Source organism: Buteo buteo, chromosome 1 (genome assembly GCF_964188355.1).
Source record: "Buteo buteo chromosome 1, bButBut1.hap1.1, whole genome shotgun sequence".
NCBI lineage: Eukaryota > Metazoa > Chordata > Aves > Accipitriformes > Accipitridae > Buteo > Buteo buteo.
In genome coordinates this window covers 13,054,662-13,065,510 of record NC_134171.1, presented here as the reverse complement: position 1 = coordinate 13,065,510, position 10,849 = coordinate 13,054,662, and the positions used below count along the sequence as shown (strand labels likewise).

Sequence of the window (10,849 nt, the reverse complement as noted above, 5' to 3'; positions counted from 1 at the left end):
TGGTATTCTGGCAATTACAAAGTGTTAAAAGCATTGGGAATTTCAAGTTCCCAGCAAGAATAGATTGCATATTATATGTCAAAGAGAGCATTATTTACTTCTGTTGATATTATGCATATTTTTGTGAGTCAATCAAGAACTGTTGTAAGAACTTAAGTATTTGATGTTCTGCTGTATTGCCATTTATATCTTTTAATAAAGTTAACCCTACCCCACCTGCTACATCATTGGGGGTATAGCTGACTCATGATGTTTAGAGATAGGGAGGTCCCTGCGGTAAATTTCTTGGAAGGATCAACCTTGGCACTGGAAAAGTTGGGAGAGTATTAAGGAACTCATGGTCATGTCACATCACTTACTCTAAATTTGGACAAAAGTTTAATTGGAATTGCCAACATTTTACCAACTTGGAAATCTTATTACCGGTCTTGACATAGGTGGATAGGCCACCTTTACTTAACTTGGAAAAGAGACATGTATAATTTATATGTGTTTGTTAATTACAGCCTCAGTCAAAAGTCTACACTTTTTTTGTTGGTTTAAGATGGACACTTGTATACGGTTTCATTCAAAATGAGTAACTACTGTAATCTCTTCACTGAATGCGTAATACTGACACGTCACTTAGAAAAGGCTTTTTCAGCAGTATGGTGTAACGTATTCCCCAAGATTTGCTGAAAAAAGCGCATGTTAAAAATCAGAATTATGGAAAACTCCTTTGTTTATTTCATTTCCATGCTTCCTTTTCTTCAGTCATCCTCAGCAAGGAAAGAGGAGTTGGCTTCCTTGATTTTTTTCTGAATTCCCCTACTAGTAAGGATCAGAGCAGCATGGTGACGTTTCAGTGTTTCCAATCGCTGACTTAGCAGCTCTGCAGCATCCACCTTTTCCTCAAAGTCCTGAAGCAGTGCCTCATTTCCAAGCAACCCACATTTCTGCTGCAGTTTCAAATTGCTTCTCCGCAGTCTCTCTCTGGCCTGTTTTGTTTTGGTCAGAACGTCTCTTTTCTGTGACAAGACGGTTTCGATGTCCATCAGTTCAGCCTTTCTGCCTTGATTTTCAGCTTCCACAAACTGTAGCTTTTCCCGGAACTGGCTGAGAACATGCACTGTGTTCGATACCTTCTTCTTGAGCTTCAGGATTTCATCACTGAGGTCATCAATCTTTTTGCTCTGTTTCTGATTCTCTTTCTTCATGTGCTCAAAGTCCAGAAAATGTTGACCGTCTACCAGTTCTCCCTGAGCTTTCAAGATGGTTTCAAGGTTCTGGATTTCATGCTTCAGCTTGATGTTTTCCACACGGGCCTGGAGGAGTAGAAATAAAAGAAGAATTGCTCTATTTCTTTAATCCTTGCCTCGCCAGGGAAGAAGTTTAAAGTACGTCATGACAAGAGCAAAGCTCCAAGGGGAGAAAAGCAAGGGATGTCTTCCATTGCTCAATAGCGGGTGGCAGGTCTTGGGGGGAGCGGGAGTGAGTACCCCATCTGAAGGAGAGGACGACGCCGGCCTCTTCGGAGACCTTTTTGGGCACACCGGCGGAGCCGCAGCTCGAAGGGGGCCGGAGCCTCACCTCGCGCACTTGCCGTTCTTTGTCCCCTTCCTCGGCCTGGATGCGGGCCACCGCCGCCGCCGCCGCCTCCCTGCCGCCCAGCCGCCGGCCCAGGCTGGAGACGGCCGCCTCCTTCTTGCGGGCCTGGAAGGCGGCCCACTCGGCCCGGGCCCGGGCCTGCCGCTCCTCGCCGTCCCGCCGGCGGGCCTCCACCCGCTCCCGGCAGGCGGCGGCCGCCCGCTCCCGCTCCTCCCGCAGCTCCCGCAGCCGCAGCAGGCGCTGGGCGTACAGCTGCGGCCCGTCCGCGCCCAGCTCCGCCCGCGGCCGCCTCTCGCCCCGCCGCAGCCGCAGCAGCTCGCCCAGCCGCATCTGCAGCCGGGCGCCGGCCCGCCGCAGCCGCTCCCGCTCGGCCGCCAGCCCGCCGTACTGCTCCAGCAGCGCCGCCCGCTCCCGCCGCTCCTCCTCGCCCTCCTCCGCCGCCTCGGCCGCGGGGCCGCCCGCCTCCGCCTCCCGGCCTCTGCCGGCGGCTGGCGCGGCCGCCGAGGGCCCCGGGTCGGACGGCTCCGGCGGCTCCGCCTCGCCGGGCTCCGGCTCGCGGGGCCCCGGCTCCTCCGGCTCGCAGGGCTCCGGCTTCTCCGGCTCGCAGGGCTCCGGCTCCTCCGGCCCCGACTCCCCCGGCCCCGGAGGTTCCGGCCCCGGCTCCTCCGGCTCGCAGGGCCCCGGCTTCTCCGTCTCCCCCGGCGCCGGAGGCTCTGGCCCTGGAGGCTCCGGCCCCTCCAGCTCCGGAGGCTCCGGCCCCGGCTCCTCAGGCCCCGGTTCCGCGGGCTCCCCGGGCCCGTCTAGCACCTCGGGCCCCGGCGACTCCCCCGGGGCACCCGGGCTCGGCTCCCCGAGCCCCCCCGGCCCCTCGGTGGGCTCCGGCTCCGCCGCCGCCTCCATGGCCGGGCCGCTCCCCGCTTCCCCCGTTGCCCGGGCAACGGGACTCGGCGCCGGCGGACGGCCCGGCCCCGCCCCTCTCCCCGTGGCGCCGGCTCGGCCGCGCCCCCTCGCCGCGGACTACCACTCAGCGGCGGGGTCGCTCCGAGTCGCCTCTCCGATTGGCCGCTGGAAAGGATAGACGGATGCCGGTAGGCCAATGCTAGCCCTTCATTCCGTTTAATACCCCCCGCGCCCGGGCGCCTCGGCCCCATTGGCCGGGTTCACGAGAGGAGGGCCGAGCCCTCCGCGTCGACTGGCCGCCCGCCGCGGGGCTCCGCCCGCCGGGCGCGCTGCCATTGGCGGTGCCGGCGCGGGGGCGTGCCGGCGCGTGCGCGCGGCCTGTCGGCGGGCGGGGTAAGATGGCGGAACTGGGGAAGAAGTACTGCGTGTACTGCCTGGCCGAGGTGAGCTCCCTGCGCTTCCGCTGCACCGAGTGCGCCGACATCGAGCTCTGCCCCGACTGCTTCTCGGCGGGCGCCGAGATCGGCCCGCACCGCCGATGGCACGGCTACCAGCTCGTCGACGGCGGCCGCTTCACCCTCTGGGGCGCCGAGGCCGAGGGCGGCTGGAGCAGCCGGGAGGAGCAGCTGCTGCTGGACGCCATCGAGCAGTTCGGCTTCGGCAACTGGGTAAGGGCCAAGGGCGGCGGGGCGGGCTGCCGCCGGCGGGGTCCGCGGCCCGACGGGCAGCGTGGGAGCGGCGTCCCTCAGGCGACGGGCGGGCGGGCCCGGTCCCCCCTTCCTCCCCGTCCTCCCCTTCCTCCTCCTCCTCCTGCCGAGGGCACGTCGTCCCCGCTCGGGGCGGCGGCCACGGGTGCGCGGGGCCGCCGCCGAGCACCGGCCTGGGCCGCGGGGAGCCGACGGGGCCGGCAGCAGCGGGGGAGGCGGGCGGGCCTGACAGGAGGGCCCCGGTGCCCCGCCCCGCTCGGCAGAGCCAGAGCCGTGTCCGTCTCCGTGTCCGTGTCCCGCGTCGCTACCTGAAGTTCCAGCCTCTGCCCCCGGCCCGTTGGTGCTGGGGATCTGCTACCCTCCTCCTCGCGGTGTTTGGTCTTTTCCTTCGGCGTGTCACGGCTGTAAACTCGCTGCTTGCCTTCTGCGTCAGCATACGAGTCAGGCTCGTTTTTAAAAAATAGCAGTAAAAAGCATCGCCACTTGATTCGTTAGCTGTTACCTGATTGTGCTTTGCTTCATTAAACGTAAAGACTTGCTCACCATCTTGAAGCTTATGATGACTGTAGCTCATTTCAGTTCTTAAAGAACTAGAAATGAGTGAATGCTGTTTGTCTGTATCTCCGTATTGCTCTAAAAGTACTTCAGCAATGCAGTGTAAATGAGCAAAATCCAAACGATGTAGTGGTCTCAGTGCTGGCTTGGGACTTGGAAAGCTTCCTGCTGGTGGTAAGCTGACTTCTTGAGAGAGCGGTGGATGCTCAGGAATCACTATGTGCACCCGGTGTCTCGATGGTGTTCCTGTACCCAGAGGATCTGACGCAGCTTGTCTTAGTGATGTTCCTGGTGCTGTTTTCATGGCTTGCCTGCCCCTGTGCGCTTGCAAATACTTATCTGGACCCAAAAACGCAGATCTGCTTGAAGAGTTTAGGTATTGCGAGTTGGCCTTTGAGGAGCAGGGAAGAAAAAGCCATGCTCTTACCTGACTGCACGTTATGTTGGAGATGTAACGGGAATCATTTTATCACTCCTTGTTTTCCGTTTAGGAGGACATGGCTGCTCACGTGGGAGCATCCCGAACGCCTCAGGAGGTGATGGAACACTATGTGAGCATGTATATCCATGGCAACCTGGGAAAAGCCTGCATCCCTGACACCATTCCGAACAGAGTAACGGATCACACATGTCCCAGTGGCGGCCCGCTTTCTCCTAGCTTGACCACGCCGCTCCCACCGTTGGATATATCAGTGGCCGAACAGCAGCAGTTGGGATACATGCCGCTTCGGGATGACTACGAGATCGAATATGATCAAGACGCAGAGACTCTGATCAGTGGCCTTTCGGTGAACTATGACGATGATGACGTGGAAATAGAGTTAAAAAGAGCTCATGTAGATATGTACGTAAGGAAACTCAAGGAGAGGCAACGGCGGAAGAACATTGCACGAGACTATAACTTGGTACCGGCCTTTCTGGGGAAGGATAAAAAGGACAAGGAGAAAGCTCCCAAACGAAAGATCACAAAAGAAGAGAAGGAGTTGAGGCTGAAACTGAGGCCTCTGTACCAGTTCATGTCTTGTAAGGAGTTTGAAGACTTCTTTGAGAACATGCACAAGGAGAGGATACTTCGAGCAAAGATTCGGGAGCTGCAGCGGTATCGTCGAAACGGAATCACCAAAATGGAAGAGTCGGCAGAATATGAGGCAGCCAGGCACAAACGGGAAAAGAGGAAGGAGAACAAAAACATAGCTAGTTCCAAGAGAGGGAAGGAAGATGGTAAAGAAGGTGAATTTGCTGCCATTGAAAACCTGCCTGGCTTTGAACTCTTATCGGACAGGGAAAAGGTGCTCTGCAGCTCTCTAAATTTGAGTCCTGCACGTTACGTGACAGTAAAAACTATAATCATTAAAGACCATCTCCAGAAAAGACAAGGAATTCCCTCAAAGAGTCGTCTTCCCAGTTACTTAGATAAGGTACTGAAGAAAAGGATTTTAAACTTTCTAACAGAAAGTGGTTGGATATCCAGGGATGCTTCATGAAACTCAGCTGATCTGAAAAAACACAGCAGAGGCCCATTGTAGCCTCAAGGACTGTGTTATTTTTTCCTTCCCTCCCCAGAGATACAGAAATTATGTCACTTAGAAACAAACAAAAAAAGCAAATAACATAAAACCCCACAGTATTCATGATCCATGGTTCAAATAGACTTTTGCTTTGGATCATGGAAAATACTTAATTGTGAAACTTCTACATTGGATGTCACTGCTTTTGGTACATTATTAGAATGGATTTCTTTCATGTGAACTTACTCAAGTCCAGTAGTCCCAGAGTAGTTACTTTACTCCTTACTACTGGACAAATGAGTATCTGTGTAATCCTTGCTTTTCTTTGAAGGTGGGAGATGGTTTCATTTGCTGGAAACTTTCTTCTCCCTTTGTTTCATTTTTTTGGTGTAATGCTGGCAGCAAAGTGAAGCTTACAAAAGTCCTGAGCTCAGGAGCGCGGCGAGCAGGGATTTTTGTGACCACTGCTAAGCTTTCAGAACATTCTCCTTAGTAACTACAGCCAAGGCGCTGGGACAGCAGGGTGAGAGTTTCTGTCCAGAGTACAGCAGGGATGAGCCATGGCAGGGAGTGGAAGGAAAGAAATGCGGTAGGTGAGATGCCTTCAGGTACTTGTGCTGTGGAAAGGGTTCTTGAAGAGCTACCTTCATACCCAGCTGATCTGGACGTAGTTTTGACTTGAGTTTTTGCTGAAACAGACCCCACTGAAGCTTTGATGTTAACTAACTGGTAGCAAAGTTGCAGGAGTACAGGGCAGCTGTGGTGCTCTGTCCGGAGGAGGGGTCAGCACTACTGTGAGGTGGCTGATTTGGGCCAGAAGTGGGGTTTGGGAAAATAAGCAGTGAGTTGTCCTGCAGTGGTTGGGAGCCCAGGCAGCAAAATCGCCGTTGCCTCTTGTTGGAGGAGCACACTCCTCCTTTTTTGGTATCTGTAACTTCTGAGCTTGTATGGGCTGAGGAGGTGTAGCTGCCTCTTCCTGAATGTGATTGGGAGGGACAGGGAAAGGGAGCGAGATTCTCAAACAGAGTGTGATCACTGAGATTAGTTCTTAAAAACAAAAATGAGAAGTGATGCAGATCAGGTCAAAATGCACAGCTAATGTGCTCCTAAAGTACAGAGCTGTAAATCAAGCCATTACAGGGTTCTAATTGCACATACCTTGAAACGTACTGGACTAAACGTGTTGAAGTTGAAATTACTGACATGGTAGAACTGTGAATGCAGCCCACTGCAGTGAGGACAGTGCCCCTTGAGAGGTAACTCCGTCACAACTCTAACGACTACAGTCTGAGCTGGATGCTTGCGACAAGCACCAGCTGGTGATGTAACACAGCGTGTAACAGAAGTGCTGATCCACGGTACTGTTTTAGTAAGATCTACTGATTAAGGGAAAGATGTTGAAGGAGGACTAGAAAAGGATTTTTATGCTCATTTCATCCTTAAACTCCTGTGCTGGTATTTAACCAAATGAATGAAAAATGGTGGTTGCCACATGGAAGGCGGCACAGTGTTACTCATGCCTAAGCCTCTCTACTGGTCATGTCCAGAGCCGTAAGGTGTGACTGGAGGCCAGTTGGGCAGGTCTTCTGGAGTGCAGGTGTGCCAAAACATGGAACTTGACTGGCTTCAGAACAAGCGCAAGCACTGGAAATGTCATCTTGGTTTGATGCTTTGGGCTGTAGTCAGTGAGGATACCACAAAATCTTGAAACAGTGTTAATTCTGCAACTTGGCAGAGGTATACTGATTAGAACTGGGTTTTAGTTAACATATCCAGCATTACCAAAATAGTGTTAACAGTGAGTTTAGAATAAAAGGGGTACAATTACAAAGCCAGCATTTCTAAGGAAGAAAAAACCAAAACTGTAGTGCCTTTTTCTTTTGAGCTTGTGATGTTATGTCCTTTCAAAAAGGTAAGGGCTATGTCCTCTCAGATGTAATACTTTGTTTGGCTTACCCGTAAGTGGCTTGTTGTGAAATACTTGAGACAAAACTGTCTCTCCTTGGCAGCAGTGGAACTAACTGCAATGTGCTGAGTAGCTTTAAGAACCACTTCCACCCTATATGCATGTACAAACAGCACACAAGTTCATAAGGTATAAACACTTAGTTATTTTCTGTGTCCTACTCCTGTGGAAAGGAAGCTCAGCCTTTCTTTCTAGTATCCTAGTTATGCAATTTGGTTCTTCCTGTAACTTGTTACCCAACCGCCATAACATACCATTAATGATAGTGTTCTGGAGCCTCAACTCTGCATGTAGCTGGGAGGTTAAAAGAATTGGGTTTTGTTTTGTTTTTTTTCCAAATCTGTGATTTTTATATTTCTACACTGTTGGCACATTTAAGTCTAACTGAAGCAATAGTCAAAAGCCCATTTGAACAATAACTTTAAAAAAAAATAATCTAGGCACCAATGAGTCATTTATACGTTGAAGTGAATTCTGCATTTACACTTCGTAGTTTCTCAGTTCCTCAGCCCCGCCAAAATGTTTCTTTGGTGCTAGACGTAACTTATTGAACATCAAAATGAATGTAAAATAAAGTATTTTTAATGTATGAAATATGGATATCAATATTTATTTTATACTTGCAAGCAAATTCAAGGTGGTAAATGTTTGCTTTAGCAAATACTAGTCCCTTGGAAAGGGCTTCCCTAGAAGCAATGTCTCATTGTCAGCTATGCTTTTAATTTTAAAGGTGACTTGCACTAGAGGATGCTGCTGTTCCATATTTTCACATGGAACTGATTTAGTCTAAGCATTCCTTTGTTATAAGCTGCTGTTTTGTGTTTGTTTGTTTGTTTTTAAGCTGAGATGCAGTTATGTTAATCCAGCAACTTACTAGAGCTACGCTGCTTCTCTTCTGTGGTGAAGGGGCTGAGAAAAAACATAGGAAAGCACTCTTCAACTTGTATCTTATGTTGATCTGGAAGTGATTCCTGTACTGTACAAATAACCTAGCCTTCATGTTGCTAATGAAAAGGTGTTTTATATGCTTTATGCTCTTGACTTTTTCTAATTAAAGATATTACTAATTATAGTATCTGTTCTAACAGCATTGATGTAAGCCTATGAAAAAGTGATGCTCCATAAGCTGTTGAAAATACTGATCTTCTGCTACTGATTAGAGGCAACAATACGTCTGTTTTAATGCTGTATGTTTACTTCAATCAGTCCAGTCCCAGTGATGTTTTACAGTAGTATTTGCTCACTAGGTAACAAGGGAGCATTAATCCCCATTCTGTGTGTACTACCCAGTGCAGAAGGGCTTGTTACAGAGTATTCTGGGTGCAGACCCTCCTGCCCTGTGTTCCATTGCAGTCCCAGCAAGCATTAAGAACAGCGTTAGTAGGTTTGCACGAATCTTTGACCATAAACTGCCTTGTAAATCACAAACTAAGCACTGCCATTATTCTCTTGTGCAGTGGCTGCATCAAATTTCTTTGCAACTATAACAGACTTCACTAGCCTTTCAGTTTACTATCTCTTCTTGCAAAAGGTTTTTGCATGTGCCCCAGTTGCTCTTAAGTGATGACACATTAAATACTGTGAAGGAAGATACCTGGTGAGCATGTTCAGCTCATCAGCTTCTTCCTTAAAGGGAATGTTGCACTCATTTGAATTGTGTACTGGTGTAGCTATGCCAGACACGCAAATGCCTGTGCTGAAATCATGTAAAGCCTAACTGATGTTGTGCACACTCAGCATTTTACTAGGTTTTTGCATTGTATATTGGTAAATAAACTTGTATTAAAGTTTCTTTCCATTATTGATTTAATGGTAATGTAGCTTGTGTAATGAGGAAAATGGCTGAAGTCTTTGCAATAACAAATGAAGATGCATTTTAGCTAAAGGATAGGTGGAGAAGTGGTCTTTATGAAATAGCTAAACCAGAGGTACTGGTGGTAGCTTTGTTGGCTGCTCTTACGCTTAAATTTCAGAACCACCTCCCTCTCTTCTTTGATTTCTTCATTACTTCTTCTGTCATATGGCAGAGCCCAGAGGTGGTTTGAGCTCTCAGTGTAAGACCGAAGCTCTCCATGCTGAAAGCCTCTCTGAAAGGGCAGGCCAAGAAAAAGGAATAGCTTAAATGAGATAGATACTCAGTTACCAGCTTTAAAGATACTAGTTTGAGTCTTGTGCTGAACATTTAACAGTAACTTGTGTTTTAAGAACACCCTGAATGAAGTAATGTAGTCCAAAAAAGACAGTTTGTGTGAGGGATTGGGAAGCTCATTAACAAAATCTTTACGTCCTAGAGAAGAAGCTGTCCCTTTGTTTTAATTGCCCTACTGGAGAAACTTCTATACTAATGAAGTTGTTAGATTTAGTTTAGATCCAGAGAGGTTGGAAGCAGGCAGAACAACAGATGACAGTTCTTAAAAAGGTATATAAATCAACCCTGGTCCCTTTACAGCATATCAGTTGAGGATGGGTTCCAATCAAAGTGCAACTCAATCCAACTTCACACAGCTACAGTGTGCTCTAACTCACTCAGCTGGAAGGAAGTTCCTTCCAAATTCAACTTAAGTATATGGAATTCCCCTTTTTTTCTGTACTTTTACACTCAATCTTTGCATTTTGATCCCTGTACTTGATTAGTTTAAAAAGATTAACACTGTTGTTGTCTTCTCACACACACCAAAAACTATTCTGCCTCTCCTGCCCAGTCAAAGCATTGATTTTCTTGGAGTTAAGAAGGAATTAACGAATCCTTAAACATGACTGACCTCCAAGCAGTAGTATGCATTTACATTGTTCTAGTTAACTGTCTGATTCCCATGAGGCAAACCAGTACTGGGAAGAAAATAACCACTTCTCACCATGAGTAGTAGGTCTAGTGTTCAGTAAGCTTTTGGCAACTCTGCATCTGAACTAAAAAAGAAATATCAATACTTGAGCTTAAGGTAAGAAGCTCCTTAATACCAAGACAACCAGAAACAAGGGTGAGAAATTCAGAAGTACTTACTGTTTACCAGGTGCTAATAACATGCATAAATTTGAAGTTTCTGTCCTGTGTGTTAAATGTATGATCTTTGAGGATACAAGAGGACAGATGCTTTGTCAGTTGTGTAATTTGACAAGTTCCATCTGCTCCTATCCAGGTGACCAGACAAATGTAGGACAAAGCATTCAGTTAATCATGTACTGTATTTTAGCCTGACTCTGCAGGATTGGGAGCAGCAGGTGGAATTAGACACGGCAACAGCTGCCTATGGGAAAAGTTCTGTTGCAACTTAAGAGCCAACCTGAGTAAATGCAAGAAATGAAGATAAAACTAAGTTCACATTCTTGTTTAAGCCACTTACTTACTTACATGCAATTATTTATGTAATTCTAAAAGACAGTATATATATATATACCAAACTCTCAGCTACTCACTTCTTTGGGTATTCGGGCTTTCAGCAGGGTTGTAACTACAGTTTGCATAACAAACTGATTGTAAAGCTTGGAAGTTACAAGACTATCAAAATTGTTTAAACCAATTTATACAATATTAAATTAAAAATCCAGAGATAGGATAAATTCCATTGGTTCTGCAATGCCATACAAGTATTAGATGGTTTTCTTGAGTCAATATTACTACAGAACAA

General features: G+C 48.4%; 2 protein-coding genes across 2 annotated transcripts; one reads left to right on the top strand and one right to left on the bottom strand.

Annotated features, from left to right (window-relative positions):
• Positions 1-225: 225 nt before the first annotated feature.
• On the bottom strand, positions 226-2,487 carry CFAP184 (cilia and flagella associated protein 184). The gene is made up of 2 exons (XM_075030775.1): positions 1,570-2,487; positions 226-1,304 (listed from the first exon to the last, which is right to left on the bottom strand). The coding sequence occupies exons 1-2, from the start codon at positions 2,485-2,487 to the stop codon at positions 750-752; spliced, it is 1,473 nt and encodes a 490-aa protein (XP_074886876.1). The 3' UTR covers positions 226-749.
• Positions 2,488-2,865: 378 nt separating this feature from the next.
• Positions 2,866-8,815, top strand: TADA2B (transcriptional adaptor 2B). Its single transcript, XM_075022628.1, has 2 exons — positions 2,866-3,155; positions 4,241-8,815. The coding sequence occupies exons 1-2, from the start codon at positions 2,886-2,888 to the stop codon at positions 5,231-5,233; spliced, it is 1,263 nt and encodes a 420-aa protein (XP_074878729.1). The 5' UTR covers positions 2,866-2,885; the 3' UTR covers positions 5,234-8,815.
• The last annotated feature ends 2,034 nt before the right edge of the window (positions 8,816-10,849 follow it).